The sequence below is a fragment of the Apteryx mantelli genome, chromosome 16 (genome assembly GCF_036417845.1).
Source record: "Apteryx mantelli isolate bAptMan1 chromosome 16, bAptMan1.hap1, whole genome shotgun sequence".
Lineage (NCBI taxonomy): Eukaryota > Metazoa > Chordata > Aves > Apterygiformes > Apterygidae > Apteryx > Apteryx mantelli.
In genome coordinates, this window is record NC_089993.1 from 13211137 (window position 1) to 13233264 (window position 22128).

A 22128-nucleotide genomic window follows, 5' to 3' on the forward strand; every position below is an offset into this window, starting at 1 on the left:
AGCTCTCAGACACCAGCTCTCCTCTTCTGTGTTCGTACAGTACCTTAGTGCAGTGAACCCCAAGCCAGTGACCTCATGACATCCCAAAAGGCAATGACATGGCATGCTAATTTCTTCATTATCATAAGCAAGAGCAGCTTAGGCTGTAGCCTGGCTTGGAGAAACTCTTAAAGTCTTATGTTTAAGGCCGAGCAAAACATTTGTGATTTTCTGGATTGTACATGTCCAAGGCCAGTGATGGCCAGCTGAGCAACCTACCAATTTATTCCTGACAGAAATTAGATGTCTGTAGACCTCAAACATCCCTGTAACCCCTGAGCTGCCCAGAACTGCTTTTGAAACAGCTCTGTGGAAAGGGTTTCTGGCTCAACAAAAATAATTTCTTTATTCTCATGTAGATCAAAATAAAGCCTCTGTTTGGAATTTGTTCTCCTGGAGAAGAAAAGGCTCAGGGGAGATCTTACCAATGTGCATAAATACCTGATGGGAGGGAGTAGAGAAGACAGAGCCAGACTCTTCTCAGTGGTGCCCACTGAAAGGGCAAGAGACAATGGGCACAAACTGAAATGTGGGAATTTCCATTTAAACATAAGAAAAAACTTTTTTTACTATAAGGGTGATCAAACACTGGAACAGGTTGCCCAGAGAGGTTGTCAAGTCTCCGTCCTTGGAGAAAATCTAAACCAGACTGGACAAGGCCCTGAGCAACCTGCTCTAGTTGACCCAATTTTGAGCAGTTGGGGTTGGACTAGGCGATCTCCAGAGGTCCCTTCCAAACCCAACTGTTCTGTGATTGTGACACTTGCACATATTATCACACTGCATTTCATACAGCAAAGTCAGTCACTTCCCACATATGTTTGTGTCTTACCCATCTGTATTCTTATGTTCTTTTCATACACTGTTTTGATTGTATTGTTCCCTGTCTAAAGAAACACATTTTTAAAGCTTCCTTATTTTTTTTCGATTCTGTGAGTAATATGAGTGTTCTCATGAGAAATCATTGCTACCCACAGCGAACTGCTCAGGACAGCCCAGAGCTGACCCATTTGCACTTAGAGCTGTTCCCCCTTGCCCCAACCTCTGCTGGCCCTGTACAGCTGCGCGCGGCACAGGTAGCTTCACAGGTGAGGTGGTTGTATCAGGAGTATTTTGTGACTGCTGCTGTCTGGGAGCTGCAGCAGTGCTCAATAGTTTGGGGAAAACAGTTCTTCGCTGTGGCTGTGAATATTCATGCCATTATATATACTAACCAGCCCTATAATCCCTCATGTTTTGGCAGGCCCTAAGAAACCCTGCGGAGCTAAGCCTGGTGGTAGCAGGAGCTTGTGCTCCCTTTGCCACAAGGGGCCACCTGAGCACCCTCCTGCCAGGCAGAGCTGCACCACCTCTGCACTTGTTGGGTGATCACCTGGATATGGATATATGGCAGGGGATTTCGTTTTAATTGACTGTTATGTATGATTCAATGTTAAATAAGAATACACTGAAAGCTGTCGCAGGTGCTTATTAAATATTGCCAATTATATGGGTAACAGCAAAAAGTAAAACGTAGTCTCGACAGAAACTGCAGAGTGAGCTGCCAGCGTGAACTGTTGTGCCTTTGTTCCTTAAAGGGTCGTAGAGCTTAAATGTATTGTGGTGCAGTTGAGTGATACAGGGCAAGAGCCAAGATTAGCTCTGCCAGCAAGGTAAATGCTCTTTGTTTCAGAATGGCTCCATTGCTGATGAATATGATGTTGACCTACTTGGAAATCTAATCTGCCACTTACCTCCGGCCTCTATACGTGGCAGAATGTCCCCGAAGGCAATGGCAATAGCCCTGCATCAATTCAAACTCTGCCGACAGCTCAGCCATGAGCAGAAGATTGAAATTAAATACAAACTCCTCGAGTTATATGGGTAAGGTATTAGATACACCACCTTGCTTTTGCTGATGTTTAAGGCATGCAAATACCAAGCATTTGCTTTGTCCAAATAGCACTGCAGTGAAAAACAACACAAAGCAACTTCTATCACTGGCCAAGCGTGGGGTCTCGGTCCGCTGGAATGACATTTCTGTTCTTGTCTGTAACATGATAACTGCGGAACAGAATATAACCCCAGGGACACCCTGAGTGACTTACGTCCCAGAGAAAAAGGGAGAAACTCTAATGGTTGAGAAGGGGCAGGCAAACTGAATCTCTGGGGTGGTGAGAGAAAGGGGGTTACTGTCAAAGTACAGTGCAGGAATGCAAGGAATTGAAAGATGGAAGTGGGACACACAGTGCCCAGATGTGATAAGAGAAATTAAGAAGAAGCTAGCATCCTGGCGGTGGGAGCGAGCCAGAGGAGGAGGCAGGGGGCTATAAAGTTAAACCAGCAGAAACAACAAAGTGGACAGCCTGGTAGAAGTCATCAATGACTCAGACTAGGAGGCTGATTTCAACCACACTGCTGCATCAGTCATGCAAAAAACAACGTCATCTTCTATCTGGCAAGAATATACCGTTTCCCTCCTGCCTTGTCTCTTAGAAGTATCTTACATTTGAAAACAGAGACTGGACACACAGTTCCTACCCCTAACCCTTCAGTAATCCCTTCAGTAAAGTGTGCCCGCAGTCTTTCCCTTCCTGCCCCAAAGTCTGTCACTTGATCCTCCTAATCACATTTGTTACTCCTTCAGCTTCCTTCTAGTTGCCAGCATTTTTCTGGTAATGGAGTAGCTAGAAGTGAATACATCAAAGAAAGTATTAAAAATTGGCATTATTTATTTATTAAATATAAGACAGATATTGATAGTTTTACTGAGAGTTATGTTTTAGCTTCTAAACTATATTTTCCACCAGATCCCACCCCTGCATTTGATCTTGATACAGATTCAGATTAATGTATCATGACACATTGTACTAAATAATACTTTATTTTATTATGAAAATGTTTGTCTAGTCAAAAATCCTGATAATGGGGCAACAAACCAAATAAAGTTTTCTATGAGAACATAAATTAGTAACAGACCTGTTAGACTATCATTTTCTTTAGAGTCTTTCAGGCAGAAAATTATCAGTCCAGGTGTTTTCTTAAGTCAACCACAAGGCAACTGGGTTGGCTGTCATTTGTCAGATTATTATCAAACAGCCCAAACATGCGTAGTGCTAAGCTACAAATATTTCAAAACACCCAGCACCACTCAGAACTGAACTTGAACTTCATTTTTAAGACTTGAAATTCCTGCAAATAATTTAGCATGTTATTTCAGGAGATATGGTACCTACCACAGAATTATTCTCCAGTACAGAAATGGCATAGATTTAATTAGATGTGGTTCTCCAAGGCATTAGAGCTATCTCCCATTACTCTTAACATTACAGATGAAGGAAATAGCACTGACAATAAAAATACGTAGCTAATAAGGTATGTTTTTAAATCTTCTGCTCCATCACTTGTTTTGTGTTTCTGTCTCTTAGTTTTAAAAAGACAGTGCTAGCAGCTGACCATTGCCACACTGAGTTACTTATGTGAGTTGTTCAGTGAAATCCGTCTTTTCAGAAATGCTGAGCACCCTCAGCTCCTGCTGACATCAGGGAAAGCTGCAGTTGCCCAACACTGATGAAAAACAGCCTCTGTAAACCTGCAAATAGTTGAATATGGGAAGTTGTTCAAATTTATAAGCAAGTACTGGCAAGTGTTGTTTGCTTGAAGTATTAGCAAGATTGGTCCTTAGGACAAGGTACTTGGAAAAGGGATGGTTTCAGTTTTGTTTATGAGGTTCCTACTTCTCTTTTGATGCCATTTAATACTGTGCAGTATAAATCTGAGAAAATGGTAAATGAAGTTTTCTAAGAAAAAAGGGACCATTTCTCCTTGCTTGAACACTATAGTGCTAAGAATGCTATGAATATTGAGGGGGGGAGAGAGAGAGAGAGAGGAAAGCTCCACTGCTAGAATATTTGAAGGCTTTCTCTGAGGGTACTGAGAACTCCGCTAATGCCCTATATATCAAAGAGATATGAGAAAATGCCATATGATGTTAATAGACATGAATTGTCACGTTTGCACAGGAGTATCTGTCTTTCCTATATGATAGAGTATAAATAAAACTGTGATGTTTTAGTATAATTTTAATTGCTGGTATACGTTTTAGTGTCATTTTAATTGCAGACATTCTTCCTTAAAGTAATTTCCCCAAATATTTCCTCAGCTCCCCAAAGACTTGGACAGCGGAAACAACATTAGATGTTGGACCGTTCATAGCTCTGTTGTCAAAAGGAGAATTAAATGTCCTTGCCATAAAGGTATCTTTTTATTTCAATTTTTAAATTTGTGAAAGATATGTTAAAAGTTGAATTTGTGAATGTCATGATTCAGTCTAAATTATGCAACTTGAATGCTAAACTAGGAAAATAATTCTCCTGGCAAGGAACCGCGTGTAAATGTTTTCATCCATTCTTACATTCTTGACTTCATCAACATTTCTGAGACTTCATCTCGAATGTGATGGTAATATAAACAATTATGTGCATGTATACAACGATGACAGGGCATTGTCACTATAGAAGAAAATGGTGCGTTTATAGTGAGGTGTGCACATACACAGCCTGCAGCAGTTTTAGAACATTATGCAGGGCAGCGTTTCCGGCTCCATTCCCCTCCTTTCCAACCATGAAAGTTCTGTTTCTTACCCCACTGCTAATAATGGGATCATATTGAGAGAGAGAGAATCAAATTAGCATTTACTCATATGGCCCTTTGCCCACAGGCCAGTGTAATAACACTGTAATAATGCCCCATAATAATAACTGATAGCCTCTGCATTGCACTCTGTAGTTTCTTTGCCCTCTTTAGTTCTTATAATTTTATAACTTTTATGTATAGGAGTAACCTATACTGGAATGAGGTATTATTTTTCAGCAGAATGATGTGACCATAGACAGTAAGTTTTCCTCAGGAGATGATGCCTATGTTTGGCAATAGAGAATAACATTTCAACTGAAAAGGAGATGTCTAGCAAGGTGGAGGAGAGAGGTGAAAACCTCACAAAATCCTAAAAAAAGATGAACAGGTGAAAATGAATTCTCATAATTTAATTGGATCCTCCCCCTAAATTCTGATATTTGCCTGGCAAATTTAAAACAAACAAAATAAAGTACTTTTCATAGTGCACATAATTAAACTGTGGAACTCATTGCTACAGCGTGTTCTGGGTGCAGTCTCCAATTCAGGCAGTGTTGAGATGTTGCCAGAAGCTGTGAGGGCTTACAAGAGAGAGAATTGCTCCCAATTTGCTTTCTTCCATATATTTTTTCCTTAAGCATCTGCTGTTGACCGTTGAGGACCAGCCAATTTACTCTCCTTCCCTTCAGAAACATCTGCACAAGCAGGAAGGAAGCTGAGCTGTTGCTAACCCGTACTTTGCTGAGGCCTGCACAAGTCTTTCTCTGTAGATAATATCCTAACTGCTTTGTTTTAAAAGGGGGAAAGGTGTCTTATTCATTTTTTTTCTCCTTTTGAAGTTCCCAGATATCATTTTACAAATAGCAAAGACAATTGGGCCAATTTCTTCAGCTGAAGAGCTTCTATCAACTGTATTTGAATTTGTCTGCAACACCACTGCCAACAACAGGTCATCTATCACCAGACCTGGTGAGTATTTCAACTGGTACCCGCGCAGGATCAAAATGACAGATTTACAGTGGTGCCATTTGGGGCTGTGGTGGTGCACTTTGACCAGACTTTGTGTTTTGCTTTGTCATCAAATGCGTTCTGAGAAGCAGGACGATAAAAAGTAAAGCCTCAAGTAACTTAAAGGGGTTCAGTCTTTTAGTAAAACAGTGCGAGTCTTTGCCCTGTTGCCTGTAGTTGTCAGACGCATTGACCAGTTGATGAAGCATTTAATTCCATTACAAGATTGCATGGTTAAGCATCTCCTGGAACATTTGCAAGTGCACAAAGGGAAAAGATAAATGATTTGGATTAGGTTTTTTCTTTATTTTTACTTTTTTTGGCTTCCTTTGTAATCTAAGTGAAATTCCTTGAATAAAAAAGCCATGAGAGTAACAAGTTGTTGTGCCAAAAGATTACGCACAGTTAATCCTTTGCCAGACATGAGCTTATGTTGACTCAGCTGTTCTTCAATCTGACATTGCTGGCACTGTGTTTTGTCTGTCCAAATGGACAAAGTTTGTTATAGTCTAAATGTATTTTAGTTAGCAACCAAACATCAGTCTATTCAAATCTCTTGTGACAAATAGACCCTGTTTTCCTGTTTTCCTTATGGTAGGTACATACTTAGACTGTATTCTGTCATTCCAATAGCTATATGCTTTCTGTTATTTGAAGTTCACCCAGGGAGAACTTTAAACTGTGCCATCCTGTGGCATGTAAAACATATGTGCTGTGGGGAAGGCTTTTGAAAGAACTAAGGAGAATTTAGAAGCCAACGCTTTCGAGAGGTTTGGTACTGTCTGCTTTTAAAGCTTTGAAAATCCTCCGGTTGATTCTCTGTTTAAGAGAATATAAACCCAAGCTCCCACCAAGCCCTGAGTCTGCATGGAATTTCATCCGCCTGCATTATAGCAACTCTGAATGGTTACTGTGGTGTCCCTGGGAATGAATTTGCCCCTTACAGTGTTATATCCATATACAGAGGGAGACGGAGAATGTTTTACACAGCTGTATTTTTGCATCACCTGAACAAAACCATGGCCTCTTTTCATCAGAGGAGTCAGCGCACAATTATCATGCTCTAAAATAGCCGAATCAGGCCCACAGAGTAGCAGAGTGTTAGTCCAGCTGTATAATCACTCTTCCTTGAACAAGTAAACTATCTGATCATAAACCATGTTTCTTTAGACATGGACCACTAGATTTAAAGATTCAGCATCAGGTGTCTGAGCCTGCTGGTGTCCTTTATGATGCATTTTTAGCTCTCAGGATCACAAGAACATGAATCCTGAAAACTCCTCTAGTCAGGCCAGCCCATGGCCAGTGCAGCTGCAGAGCAGCCTTGTCTGCACTGCAGGACCAGCGTCAGCCTGCCAGGGAAGTTAATGATCTTCGTCAAAGGATAAGAGGACTCCAAGGCTGTGGAAGGTCTCTGTTCCTTGCTTCTCGTGGGCTAGCTCAGCTGGGGAGGAGTTGGAAGATAAGAACTGGAGGGATTTTTTGTGCTAGTCTAAAAAGAAACAATTCCACAGTCCAAAAGTGTATTAATGAAGTTCTGTAACCAAACGTAATTTTATTAAGTTCACAGGACTCACATGGTGATTTTAGTAAGGAATGAACTTTTATGACTGATTTCTGGATCACTGGAAAATTGGTGTATTATGAAAATAGCTCTGGAGTAACAGTGATGCTCTTCATGCTACCAACCTGATATTTTACATTTCCCACTGTCCAGTTGTGAGCTAACAGTAATAACAGTAACAATTACCAGTGTCAGAGTTTTTATATCTATACCTACATCAAAGGAAAAACAAAAATTGTGGAAAATATGAGACAAAACTCAGAAACAGTGTATCCAAGATGCTACAATAAAACAGTGGCAGTGCTGGAAATAAAATTCAAGTTGCTTGCCTCACAGCAACAAGAAGTTGCATTATATAGATAACACGTTCTGCATCAAAATAAATATGATTATATAGGAAAAGGAAGAATGAGGCAGCATCAGATACAGGAAGCAAAGCCAGGAGTCTAATTAGTATTTCCCTCTGTAATCTCGCCAACGTATCTGGTGTGTTACAAATAATAAAAGCAATGTTTTTTCCAAGAACAAAAAATATTAGGTTTTCATGACTTGGGGAAGGGAACTGCATTGAGCATGGATGGGTAGGTAGTATTTACATGAAAAAAGCTGACCTTTTGCAGCAGGGGAAAGTGAAACAAAGCAGCTTCACAAGAGAGTGGTTTGAAGGGAGAGCAGAACATCAGCTGGTACGGTAGAAGCTGAACAACATTTTCGTTTGCTCAACAGATTTAGTCTTTTCAGCGTTCTACCCACTACTGCAGCTTTCTTTGATGCAAACAAATCCCTCCTCTGCCTCCTTTCAAAGTACAAATCTACTTTGTACATCCTCACTTTAATTTACTTAGGGAAGCTTAGCTCAGACTCAGCATCTGTGAAATTCTTGCTTTTTACTGGTAATGATCATATCTGAAGACATGCAGAGATTATTTGGTTTAGATAATTATTTAATAAGGGTTTCCAAAATTAGTGACAGGAGAGAGCAGTAAGCAACAACATCAGGATTCTACTTTCTGCTTTCCATATTCAATATTAGAGATGGTCGATGCCAGCAAAGACCAGGATTCATTAAAACACACAATGGAAACTGTCTCATTTAAGCGTGCATAGGGCCAGAATCTGTCGGTAAATCAGATTTTTAAATGCAGTTCGTCTGTCCTAACAATTCTGTTGTAAGTGAATAGCCCTTTCTACTTCCTGACATTTTAACAACATGCTTGACATAAAGAACAAGCACTGCCTTTCTCTGACACATTCAGTTTCTGTCTTCACCTTGTTTAAATGTCAGGCAAGTCTTGCAAGACATACATCTCTGTCAGTGCGTTTCAGAGTAAAAGGACCTCTCCTGTCTGTTGCTTAACTCTTGAGCTGGATTCACATATGTGGTGCTTGAACATGGAGAAGTTTATTCAGCTGCAGCATTTTTTTGTGAGCAGCAATATAGCTGTATAGAGAGCTGTATTTGCATTTCATTCTTACTGAAACAAGATTCCTGATAAACAGTGTTTTTACCTCAGGATCAGCACTTACCAGGATTTTGGTTCTTTTAGGGAATTAGACACTTGAAAGATCTTGGTTACTCTTAGTATTACATACATCCAGATTTTAATGTTACTATAGTATCATATATTTCAAAAATATGTCTACTCCTATTTTCTTTTCCAGCATGAACTGCATTTGGAGGACAATATATAACCAATTTCTTGCAAATTAGGCAAATCCTATTTTTATATACAGGACATTCATTATGTGAATATTTAAAGGAATTATTTCATTGCAAGATGATTAACTTATCAATATCACATCATCTGTAGCTAATCCATAGTCTGTCAGCCTCTTAAATCTTTGTATTGCTTTGATTTCTTTTTTCAGTCTCCTTGAAGAAAACTCTTGCTATTTGACTTTTTCTTCCAGATTGCTTAGGAACCAGAGCCCCTTCTTTGGATGAAATTATTAAATTAGCAGAAGCAAATGCCTTTTGGTCAGTTCAGGAACTGAAATGCATGGATGCAGAAACATTTGACAAAAATGTGGAACTTCTTGGGACTGTGTCAGGTTTTAGCAGCTCCCAGCTTATTGTCTTGAAGGAAAAAGCCAAGCAGGTAACTATTCTGTCTGTGAAGGAAAATTAAATCCATAATTTGATTTGCTGTTATTGAACTGTGTAGTTCTAAAGCAAGTGCTGCAAGAATATCTATTGCTTATTGGAAAAATAATGCGAGTTGGTATAAGAAGATTATTGCCTGTGCTTTAGAGTCAACAGGCAAGTAGTTCTGACCTACTGGCAGCCGAACAACTTAAGTTCTTTTATTTTTCAATGCCTCTTCAGTTGCTTGCTTCTCACTTTTCTTTCAGAAAAGAAAAATCAGCAAGCCACACTGTACGCTCTTGGTTGGCCTGCTGAGAATTAAGTTCACAGTGTTAAGCTGTCTACATGTTAAATGTAGCCTACAGTGGTATAAAAGCAGACTGACTGAACGAGACTTCTCCTTAGCTGAGTAAGGCTGGTGTTGCCACCTGATTGTTACAGACAGTGCGCCGGGGACAAACCCGTTGATGGGAAATTTTAGGAATTAAAAAACACCCATGTTTTTAGTCTGTGTCTTCACTAGGTGGTTACCGGCGAGTGTTAAGAAAACAGAGCAGAGGGAAGACATCCTTCTTTGTTTGAGGAATAGGGCTGGAGTCTCTCTGCCCCTTAGCGCCCATCGCCCGCTCCGTGCAGCACTGCTGGCACCTCCCTCTCTCCTAGGACGTGCAGCGCAGTGCGCCGGCTCTGGGGCCGGGGCCAGAGCGTCAGCAAGGAGTCCAGCTCTGAGCACTGCTGCCGTGGCCAGGCGTGGGCTCCTGCAGACACGTGAGGGAGAAGTCAGCCCTCGCCCCACACCTGCAGTTATCAGTGCTGCACCCCTCCCTGGGGGTGGCCTCCTGCTCCCCCCAGCTGCCTGCGCAGCCGGAGCAGCTCTTGTGCCCTGCTCTGTCCCAAACATCCTTCTGTTGTGGCAAGGGAAAGCCTTAGGGTGCAATCCGACAAGTTGTTTTGGCTGCAGAAGAGCCAGAGGTGAAGAGGTGACCGAGCCCAGCCTGTCTGCTTGTCACCAGCCTCTGCTAGAGGTTATCTCCTATCTGCCTTCATCTCTGCATGGCTAGCTACTCCCTAATCCCGTTCTGTCAAAATGAGCCAACATTTAAAAAAAGTCCCTTTTAGGCTCCATCAGAGCATTCTGACAGAAGCAGGTTAGGAAGCATCTACAAGTACAATTAGTTGCAAGCGATACAAGCGCAGAGGGCTCTGATCTCTGGAGGGAAGCAGAAATGGGACACGGTGGGACAGGGCAGCATCTCCTTAAACCAGCAGCTGCAGCCAGAACAGTGGAGCTGACCATGACCTTTGGGTAGGTGAGACCGAAGTGTAATGTTTAGCAGTGAAGCTCAGCTTTTAAAAATCCTAAAATGCAGGCGCTTGAGGAGAAGTGGCACTAACCAGATTTCCAAAAGCAGATGCTCGCTCTGGACTTTGGTCTCTGCTGCCTTGTTGCAGTAGGACAGCAGCCCGCTGCATCAGATGAGTTCTTCTGAAGACAGCCTCCCTCTGTCAACATGGAGACGTGTGGCTAGGAAAAGGAAGAAAGTATAACCCTAGAAGAAAATAAAAATACCGCTCATCTGAGATAGTGGAAATCAAAATATTTTACAGCAGTGCAACATAATGGTATGCTTACAGAGTGATACCTGTTCTAGAGAAATTGCCAACAAGGTTAATATACTCCTATCCCAGCTATATTCGGTTAAAAGATGCACAGATCTGTAGTGCACTAAATGCAAGTATATTTTTTCTGTGTGAATATTTGTAAGAAAGATTGCTGCTAGACAAAGACTTCCTGTACAGTAATTTATAAAATTCACCATGGTGTTAACACTGAAGGCAAAGCATGAGAAATCAGATAGTACAGGCAAAGCAACCACAGTTCTTTGAAATTATGTGCATAAGATGCTCTATATTATTAACTAAAGGGCATCTTTGATTAAAGGTTTGATTAAGCCAGCTTTATTTCTCCTAAATTGATTGATACTGCATATTCCTCACGGGTCCAAACTAATTCAAAAAGTCCAGTTATCAGACTGTGTCTTAATGAAAATAAGTTTAGGTCACTTGTAAGAGGAAGGTCTCCAGGCTCAGTTATAGTAACAGATGTGCAGATCTGTAGTCTCTAGGTGAATGAGGACAACGGAGTGTTTCAGTTTTTATGTGTTGTGTTATTTATACTGTTATGTCTGAGATTTCATCTCCGTTGTTGGATAATACTATTTATGAAGCAGTTCAAATGCTTTATTTTATGACCTAGATCAGGAAATAGACATACAATTTTTTAACTGTATGTGTTTCATGTACCTCTTTAGCTAGAGAATTAGAGCTTTAAAATTGGGTAACGCTTTATACTACCTCTTTTCTTTGGAAAAGATTGAAATTTCCCAGGCTTAACCCCTTTTCCTATTTCCTTATGACATTGTAAAAGCAACATAAAGGATCATGTGGAAACTAGCTGACATAATGTAAAGTTGCTGAAGTACGTGAGCCCGTTAAAGAGAACATACCTTTTTTTTTTTTTTTTAATTTTACCTGTCTTGTTCTGGTTATTTCTTTTAGCCGAAATCCAAACTCTTTTCTCTGTGACAATCAGCCACATCCTCTCAGATGTTGACCACTGACTACCAGCTTCTATAATTTTCAACAAAATATAATTAACAGTTCTGGGCTCTGCAAATTCAACTCTTGATGGTCTTTCATTATTCCTTATTCAAGCAGATCTTTCCCTGAAATCAGAATTTTCTTAGGAGCTGGTCTGGGACAGCTTTTGAATCAGTGTAACTGTATTACACATAAAGTTAAAAGCAGTGGAACACATCAGTTTAAATACATTGGTATTGGTATAAAAGAGCCCTTCCTCCTTTGTTTCTACAGAGCTTCACAGAGTTAACTGTATCTTTACAAACACATTAAAATGAATTTTAAAAATACTCTATGTATGTACACAAACTTGAAGTCAGAACTTTGGAAATGGTCTATTTGCCTGGATTACCTGATTCTCTACTTTTGACTTCTGCTTTCCTTGTCACTGTCTGAGTCAGAATGACTGGTCACGAAGGCAATTTAAAGTCACTCCACTGCAGTGACTGCAGTTGGTGTAGAAGCCTCCATAGTTCATTTGCTGCTTTTGCTGTGGTGGCAATAGTGTGGATCTCAGCACAGACTCACTTTTTTTAGTGGCATTTGCTTCTACAGCAACACTTCCAGCAGTACCTGTGCTGACTTAACAACAAGCTCAAGCTGTACAAATTGCAATGTTTTTAGATGAACTCATCATTGCTAGTGTAGAACCTCAAATAGCTTCACAATACCTAAGCTAGCACCTATTGCGTGCAAAGAAGCATCCTTTTGGCTGATGGGGTTTATCCTTGAGTACTGGGATTTCTAAAACCAAAAGTTTTGAGAATGATGCATATGCAGGAAGATTCATAATGATCTAACAGACACTGTGTATTAATGAATTTATTCTAAAGGTTTGGGGATCACTGCCAGACTGGAAGAGTTATCATATTGTTTCTCTGGGGCGCATTGCTCTGGCACTCACTGAAAATGAAATAGAAGAGCTGGATTTACATTCTATTGACACCATTTCTGCGCTTAGTCAGCAAACAGAGTGGACCCTTACCCAGGTAAATATTTTACTGAATTTACTACTGGTGAAAGCCTCTTGATTCATGCCCTTTGGGACTGAAGTCCTGCAGTTGCCCAGGAAACAGATACAGGAATCCATCCTATTCCGTGCTGGTTTTCTTCTGCCATGATCCCAGTAAAAGTGGGCAGGTAGGTCAGCACTGGTGTCTGCTTGCCTACTGGCTTCCCTGGTGAGACGGCCAAGAGGACATCAGTGAATATTAATTGTGGTGGTGACGAGCGTATTCATGAGCACTTGCCTACTAAGAAATGGAATCAGGTCAGCAGCTCCTCTCCTACTGGCCCCTAAATAGAAACTACTGCTAGAAGCTATTAGCCCTTCCTAACTAAAACTGATCACCCAAGAGGTAGTGTGTACCCTAACGCCTGACATCTGTTACCCTAGAAGCCTAAATTATTAGCAAAATACACTATTCAGATACTACGCTCCTCTCATCTCCCTTTGCTTGAATAACTTCCAGTTTTGTCAATGGGGCTTTCATATTAAATGAAGAGAAGATTAAAAGCTTTTATTTATATATGCAACTGACAGCACATTTCTGACTTTGTGACCATACCATCACAGCTACTCAGTTGTACAGACGCTTGCATGGTGGCAGCCAGCTTTGGCAGAATGTCATGGCTTGTTCTGATGAACACTATCAGAAGGAAACAGGCAGTACTTGGGAGGATTTTACACAGTACTAGTTGGCTTTTGAGATTCCCTGCTGTTAATAAGAGTAGCTGCTTAAATGGGATTCATCTGACCTACCTTTGGGAGTCTAAAAGTTAGGCAGCTAGTTTAAGCTAGTCATTGAGGCTCCTTCTATAGAAAGAGGCACAGCATGCTTGATAGACGCTAATCTTGGCGTAAATCAGGATTTCACAGAAGATGCGTGTTTCTTTCACTGACTTTAGAGGATCCCTTGGTGACAGGCCAAAGCTAGACCCGTAGTTTAGGATGAATGCCATCCTAAGTGACTTAGGCTTGCAAAGGTATTTTGGCACCTACATCCTATTCACATCTGTATCTTAATCCTAAACACAGGTCACCACCTATGTGTGACACTTCAATAGGACAAGCTGACCTAAAAATTTCACATTGATCACCCAGAGGAATTGCATGTTCTCATGGCTGTTGAATTGAATAGGGCAGTTCTGCTCGGCACTTCAGTGCCCGTGTCTGCTGGTGAAGTGTTCACTTGTGATGCCCCGTAAGAGGTGCAGAATGTTTCAGCTGCCTCGCGCTTGGGAAGTGGTTGCATTAGTGTCCTGTTTGAGTGTCACACAGAGGAGGCAATGGCAAAACTCCAACTAATTTCACTAGGGGAGGCTCAGGATTATATATAGTCTGCTTGTAACACTCCATAACTTCTGGTAGCGTTGGAGCTTCTGGTAATAAAACCTTCAATTATATGTACTCTGTTATTGTATCATATCTTATTGCTTTTGCAGGCAAGATCTATATTACAAGGTTTTCTAGAAGACTCTGGCCATACGATCAGTACACTAAGAAGCTTTGATTTAGTTGGATTAGGAGCTATTCTCTGTGCTCTGAATTCCACAGAAATCATGTCCGTAAGGAGTGCTGAATTCAGGTACCACATTTGATAATTAATTAAATATTTATCAGTATCTCTATTGATAGAATTCATTGTGCAATTTGTTTTCCTTCAGGATTTCCAGAGCCTAAAGGACTCTTTTAACACTTTAAATGCTTTTAGAAAACACTTTAGATGCTTTAACAATAAGTGTCATGGAAGGCATATAGTCGTTGTTTAAAATAGATTCTGTTGCGGCTTTCCTCTGCTATTTATATCTCAAGTATTGCATTGAGAAGCCTGGGCTTTTGCTCAAAGCATTCAACATTTGTATGCAATTTGTGTGCATATATTTTAACTTGAAAATAGGTTTACAGTCTTGTTACACCAGACTAAGTACATTCCAGGAATATTTAACATTGGGTGCAATTGCAGCACATAGTGGTAACCTTGTTGCCTTTGCAGTGCTGCTGCTGCAAGAATTGGCTTGTTGTTCTGTAGCACTCCTGTCCTAAAGCAGTTTAAGAAGATGGCAGAATCCGTGTTTGGAATTGCTACCAGCTGGAACAGCTCTATCCTACAGGAGATTGGTACTATAGCAGGTAACGAAACTCTGGCTCCAGATGGTGTTAGTTCTGAAGCGTCGTTATTAAGCCTTAAGAGACAGGGCAATGCATTCTTCTAGACTGGCAAAACACATCTCTTCCAGAGAGGAGTCACCTTCAGGGATGGACGTGGAGCAGTTTCATTAGCACTCGGGGAAGCTGTGATAATCTTCATAAGGTCCTCTGAAGCTGCTAGGTCTGACTTGGGGGGGGGCAACCCAAAGTGATTTGGTGTTTAAAAGGGTTAACTAAACCAAGGAGGGCAAAAGCAACCAGGATTTCAGACCCACTCTTTTTATTAGGTTATTCTAGCCTTTCAATCTCATGAATCTGTGATTTTACTTAAAATGAGGTAGCTTTTAATTTTGTTTTGCAAAGAATAGTACTGAAAAGTTCAATTGTATTAGATTTGCAGCATTAAATAGTATTTTTCATAAAATAGAGGTATAATTCACTAAACTGTGAATTGTACTTAATCTGTGAACTCACTATTTGTGAACTGTGTTGCCACAAGGGTGGCTAGATCAGGTCAGAGCAATGCTCTAGCCGGGTGAGTATCCTGCCTCCAACTGTGGAAAAAATGGGCTATCTAGGAAAGAGTGAAAGAACCAGGTTAGCCTGCAGTGCTGCTTCTCCAGAATACTCTCACAGCCTCAGACACTCCCGAGCCAGAGGTCACACAGGATTTGTTGTTCATGGATTTTTTTCCTGTAATTCTGTTTAATTGCACATTGAACCTATATAAATTTTAGCATCCCCAATGCCTGCAGCAATGATTCCACACTGTAAATGTTTAATGGATGAAGTACCTCCCATTATGTGTTTTGAAAGCCTTCCAATAATTTCACTAAACGCTCCCTAAATCTTGTATTGGAAGAGACTGTGAAAAGGCATTCCCTAATAATGCTGCTGTATGACTTTACGGATTTTTATCATATCTCCCCTCAATTGTCTCCTCTCCATGCCAAAGAGTTGTAGTTTATCTAGTGGTCCCTTAGGTGCAAGGCATTCCATATCAAGGGTTAACTCCGGGTGGTTTGTAATGTTTGAATATAATGAAAGAAAACTAAACAAAATGAAAAAAGAACCACTGTTTCTTTTTAAAACATACTGGAGAAAAACAATTATTAGGTATTTTCTGTAAGTATTTAAAAATTCATATTAGTCTAAAAATACACCTAATAAAAATAATACTAACTGAGTTTTGTTCCGGTTGTGTTTTTGTAGGTGGTTTGAATGAGGATGAATTAAAAGCTTTTGATAAAAACTTGATGCCATATTTCCAGCCAGAAGCAATAAGACACATACCTGCTGAAATTTTCCAAGTAAGAGCTTGGTTACTGAAGAAGTAGCCAAATTTCTATCATTTCTGCTCTTGTATAAATAAACTACAGCACTGATATATGCTTTGGTTTTGGGTTTCAGCAAGAATTTTTCTATCGTGTATTAAGTGAGAGGCAGTCAAGGATTTGAAACATTAAGTTTCAACTGTATCGTCTGTATTTGTGATGTTAACAAGCATTATTTATTCTTCAGAATGCATTTCAAGGAAAAAAGACTATGAATTAGTTTAGAAATGCAATTCAAAGATTCAGGGTTAGAAAGCATGGAAGGGGGGTCTCTTTCTTCTGACACCATATTCAGATCTGAGTTTTCTTCTCTGTTTATTAACGTTTTCATGGATGCTATCATAGCTGCAAATTTTTGTGTTGATTATGCAAGAGTTTTTGTTACCCTAAAATCTGGCAACATTCTCCTGAGTTAGCTCTGAAAAACAGATTGTACAAGCAGATACAGATCTGAAAGGAATTAAATCTAATTACACCAGTTCTGAATGTGGACCAGAAACTACAAGCTGGATTTTGAGATCATTGCCCCGGACTTTATTTGACTTGGTGTCAAGATTAATATTCTGTCTAGGCTGGTCTCTTTCAGATGCTCAGGCAGCAGCGTTCGTATGGACAGATGAGCTAAACAGATAGTTAACTGTGTCAGCTTCCATAAAAGAGAAAAACTTCTTGCACACTTACTGTTCTGCACAGTACCACTGACAGTTTAGATAAGCCTGAAACATCTCTATGTCAAACTATTTCTCTGGAAAACAGGCAAAGCTGAAGGTCTATGGAAAAGAATTCCTTTCAAATAGCATAAATTTGTGTTAATAAGAATTGTAATGATATTACAAAATGTACTTTAAAATAACAGGGCACCTTCCCAGAAGAGTTTCCTGTACTTGAAGGACTGAAAGCAGATTCTGTTTTTACACAGGTTTTGTATAAATTTATTTTAGGGCTGTGTACATTATTCAGACTATGATTTATGAGAAAATGCATTGTATTATGGACCTTATTTTAGTTAAAAAGTGGCTCACTTCAAAATTCTGGACTGTCTGACAGGCATTTATATGAGATTTAAAAGAGCACACCATTCGCTAGACAATCAAAAATTGGGAAGGGTTTGCTCCATCATGTGACATACTTGGAATGGGAATACAGTCTTTATAAAGTAGCACCTGGATGCAGAATTGTTGCAACAAGAAGGCTTGTTATATAGGGGAGCTAAAATTCCTGTGACTGCAGAATGTTAACGATAAAAAAGCAATCTAGTGTGCCCCATAGATGCAGATTTTACAAATTGGTTAATTGCTGTGTGATATAAGATAATTTTTGTAAGATTATGATTACCATGTTCCATTTTAAACACAAGATTTAATATGACTGAACTTGGAAGATTTTCAGTCTAAAAAAGAAAATTGAATAATGAGATTAGAGCATGTCTTTTCATCTCACTGTCCTACCGATAACTCTAATCAGAGGTCAAGCATAGGTTCAAGTGAGGTAGCTTGGGAGCAGATGTAGGAGGAAATAAATGAAAGCATAGGAAGATGCACACTGCCATCAGCCTTTGAGTAAATCAGAAAACAAATGGTTGGAAAATTAAATTCCAGTAATATATTGAAGCACTGTCAAATACAGTGTTAGCATATAAAGGTGCTCAAGCTGTCTGAGCCAAGCAGCACAGAGGAGGGTAGTTGAGGGTTCAGTGAAGTAAATGAATGCACAGGTTTGTTAAGCTCTCTTGAGCTCTTGTGTAGCAATGCAACGTTGAAGGCCACTTCTCCTCATTCCAAATGCAAGGCAGTGCTGACTTCCGATTCCCTACCTGCATTACATAACTGACAGCCTAAACCCTTTGTTCTGGCTTTCGTTCCTCCCAGGCATTGTCCCCAGAACAAATAGCAAACCTGGGCCCTGAAAATGCCGCCAGGGTTACCAAATCACAGCGTGAGCGTCTGAGCCCCTCGCAGCTCCAGAGTCTTCAGCTGGCACTGGACGGTGCCAGGACAAGTGCCCAAGAGACGCACAGCAGCGCAAGCACCACCCTGGGGGCACAAACCCCAGCTTCGAGCGGTGAGTAGAGTCGCTCCCCCCTCCTCTTTAGAGGGGGAGGACACTCACATCAATGGGGTGAGCGGTCTCTCAGCAGCCACCAGGATCAGACCCTTATTTTGGAGGTGGGTTACAGTGAACATTCTAATCAACATGTTTTAACTCAAGTGCCTCAAATCATGCATCTGACCAAGAAGAACAGCAAGGATTTTGTTGGATTTATCCACAGCAAGAGATAATGGAGGAAGATTGTCAGCTGGCAATAGCAGCTATATGCTGCTAGTATAACATCACACTGTGCTAAATACTAGCTTGTATAAAATGCAGTCAAAAACATTTCTCCTTCCTTCCTTCCTTCCTTCCCTCCCTCCCATATTTTCTACCTAAATAATTTAAAGCAGGACTGTCCATCTCTGGACCGTCAGGTCACAACCTTTATCTGCAGTAGATCCTAGTTTGTAGAGCTGTGAGTGGGAAAGGAGGTAGCACTGCGGTGGATTAGCATCTTTATCCAGATCAGATTTAGGGCCATTTCAACAGTTTTTCCTGCTGTTCCCATCCTGTTTGGAATGACAGCCCATTAATAGCTAGGCTTCGGTGGTTTAACTTATTACTTTTCCGTATTGTAAGTCATATTAGCAAGTTATACTGGCAAGTATGTTAATGGATGTTTTACAGTTAGTGATAGCTCACACATAGTCAAGCCAATGTTGAGGAATTAGCTGTATCAGACAGCAAATACTGTTTCTTCCACTGCCACCTTCCTCCCTCCAGCCTTCCAATGAGAGAAAAACTGTCAAAGAAATGAGAGGGATGTTGAGATGCTAAAATAGGAGTAAGGGGGACTAAATTGCTATGTTGCACTTGCTGGAATTAGGACAGACCTTCCTGGAAGCAACTGAAAAGTACTCTCAGACCAGGTCCCTCGCCCCCATCTCCCTCTGGAGATGCCAAAGGGAGGAGCTCTCTGTGTAAAGATCACCTGAGTTCCTCAGCTTCTCATTCGCGATTCCTGTCTCAGTGGTGTCGTGAATACTTTCCCTTTGAATTGCTTCTCTCTGGAGCTGTAGGTGTTGGAAGTGACTGTTCTGGATGGTGTAATCTTCTGAGCAGCTGCATATAGTTAGAAAAATCCAAATGTTGGAATTTGCTACACCCCTATCTGGGATGCCTTTGCCTCTCTGTTGGGGGGGGGGAAGGTGGCTTAAATAAGACAGCATTAGATTGAACTGTATCATGGCAATAAGAGTAATGCTTTCTGCTTTTCAGGTGCTCCCCGTTTGAATAGCTTCAGCATCTGGTTGTGTGCTGTGTTTATGCTTCCCCTGCCCTTCTGAATCCATAATTAAGCCTATGGTAAGTTACATTTTCGATAAGTGGTATCTTTATAACAGAAACACAGCTCATCTGTGACAGTGGTTGTTTAGCAGTAACAAGATAGGGTGAAGGACTGCAAGAGAGACCCCCTCCTTGCTTTGAGTACAGAGATAACAATTTCTGAGTAACATTTCTGTATTACAGCAGTGCCTTGTACCTCTCTCAGACATAGACTACCTTAGAATCTAATCAAGGGGAAAGCATTTTATGTTATCTTTACTGTAAGGGCAACCTTAACAAAATGTGTATTTAAAGTTCTATGTAACACCAATCAACTACAGTGTTGTTATTTGAGGCATGTTGTTGGTATTAACCTGTATTTTGCCTGTTCCAGTATATTGACAAGATTTTATTCCACAATTGCTTTGATAACTTCCAATTAAATGAATGTTGTCATTAACTTTCAATGTATTTTACCATTTTGGCAGGATCAAATTTAACCAGAGCACTGGTGGACTTAAGTTACAAACTCTACCAGTTAAGCAAACTAAATGCTCTAGTATTCTACTTACTGTTATAGACTGCAACCCAAGGTATGTCCAAAGATTTGATATTTTTCTTTGCTTGCTTTTCAGCACCCCGGAGCTCACAAAGGTGGTGATAGAACCAAAGAGTTGCAGCTCAGCACGATTAGTAGAATCAAGAGGCTCTGAGTTGCCTGAGGGCAAAGTGGTTAATTTCTTAAAAGCAGCACCTTCATCTGGCATCATGATGTGAAGTATACCCGCTCTCTGCCTTTACCATTAACACAGCATTCCTCCAAATATTTCAGAACAAACAAAACTGGAATTGGCTTATGTGTCTCATGAGAAAACCACTGAAAGATATACTTATGTGTTAGGTGCCTGAATGACTTAGGGGACAGCTAGCAGGTGATTGTTATTCAGAACCTGATGTATTGTATCCAGTTCTTTTTTTATGTAGGCTAATTTGGTCACACTATTGTATCCATCTGTTGGGGGCTTTTTTCTTATACTTTGAGTATACATTCCTCAGGGCAGGGGCCAGCTTTTTGTGTGTCTTCATAGAGACCATACTAAAAGTTACTGCTGTTGCAATAAAATAATTTCATCTCTGGGTTGCTGGTCTAAATCCTGCTCAGATAAGAAGAGATCGTATGTTCTTATAATTTAAGTGCCTGTGTGAAATGTAATTCCCAATGGCTGTATGTATACAACACAGAGCTGTCAACACCGAGAGCACTGGCAATCCTGTTAGCATTGCAAGCGACAAAATGCACCGTGGAAACCTGCCTATCTTCATCATGAGGCAGTCCCTCCTTCACTTCAGGCAGGGTTGAAGCATACAGCTGGGAGTAGTATGAGCAAACTGTTCACTGGACTACAGATGTTACTAGGACTATCCATACAGCATTCTCCACAAGCTCAAAATCAATAATTAACTACCTATAATTATAAACCACAAATATTTGCATGTGTTCTATCAACATATGGCTTATATGTCCAGTGTTTTTCATGTCAGGCTCCAGTATTTTAAACAATGGAAAAAACAGATACATTAAAAATCCTTTGCATCTGAACATACATTTTGCTGTTGGTCAACATAGTTTTATGCAAGAACTCATGGTACAGTTTTCCATCTTGCCATTGCAAAAGTCTTTTTCTTTCCTGGATTAAAAAAAGACAATGCATAGACTTAAAAGTTTAGCTGTTCCTTTTACGGCTGTACTATAATAAATGTCTTTCAAACTTGTATTCATATTCCTTTATGACAAACATCAGATCTAGCTTCTCAGCACTGAAAGCAGAATTGAAATTTTGCTACAGGTGAGGAAGGGATAGGAGTGGAGCTGGGATGGAGAGCTGGAGGGAAAAGCCTGGAGAAGCAGCCTTGCTGCTGGTGCTGCTGCTGGTGCTGCTGCTGGGGAAGGGTGAATATTAGTTGTTACTGCTCTTGGGAATAACAGCTCCCACCACAGTCCCATATACTCTGTAATTCCTCCTGCAGCAGGAGCCAGCCTGATTTCCAGGGCCCTGTTATTGGCAAAGTGGGCAATGAGGGCAGGGCCACTTTGCACCTGGTCCTGCTCCCTCTTCCCCTTGAGCAGTCTGCTCTAGCCACTGCCTTTGCCTATAACTAGCCCTGGCAAATGTGACATGATGTTACATACAGTATTACATGTTTCGGTTCTGCATTTTATGAGCAAAGAGCTACTGCTATTGCTGCAAATTGTCTTGTACCTTTTTCTCTAGTGCAGAAAGGAAGATACCAGCTTTTTCCCATTGAGTTCCCTTTCTGCATATAAACAGTAAAT

At 40.6% G+C, this 22128-nt stretch overlaps 1 protein-coding gene across 1 annotated transcript in view; it reads left to right on the forward strand.

The window, feature by feature from the left end:
- Positions 1-21557, forward strand: part of OTOA (otoancorin) — a 38036-nt gene extending 16479 nt beyond the window's left edge. The window contains exons 19-29 of the mRNA XM_067306117.1: positions 1712-1902; positions 4181-4274; positions 5493-5622; positions 9137-9324; positions 12785-12940; positions 14397-14539; positions 14948-15084; positions 16315-16412; positions 18305-18497; positions 19746-19832; positions 20429-21557. Coding sequence (XP_067162218.1) covers positions 1712-1902; positions 4181-4274; positions 5493-5622; positions 9137-9324; positions 12785-12940; positions 14397-14539; positions 14948-15084; positions 16315-16412; positions 18305-18497; positions 19746-19813 — 1398 coding nt within the window. The 3' untranslated portion in view covers positions 19814-19832; positions 20429-21557. The remainder of the gene's footprint in view (positions 1-1711; positions 1903-4180; positions 4275-5492; positions 5623-9136; positions 9325-12784; positions 12941-14396; positions 14540-14947; positions 15085-16314; positions 16413-18304; positions 18498-19745; positions 19833-20428) is intronic.
- Positions 21558-22128: the final 571 nt, after the last annotated feature.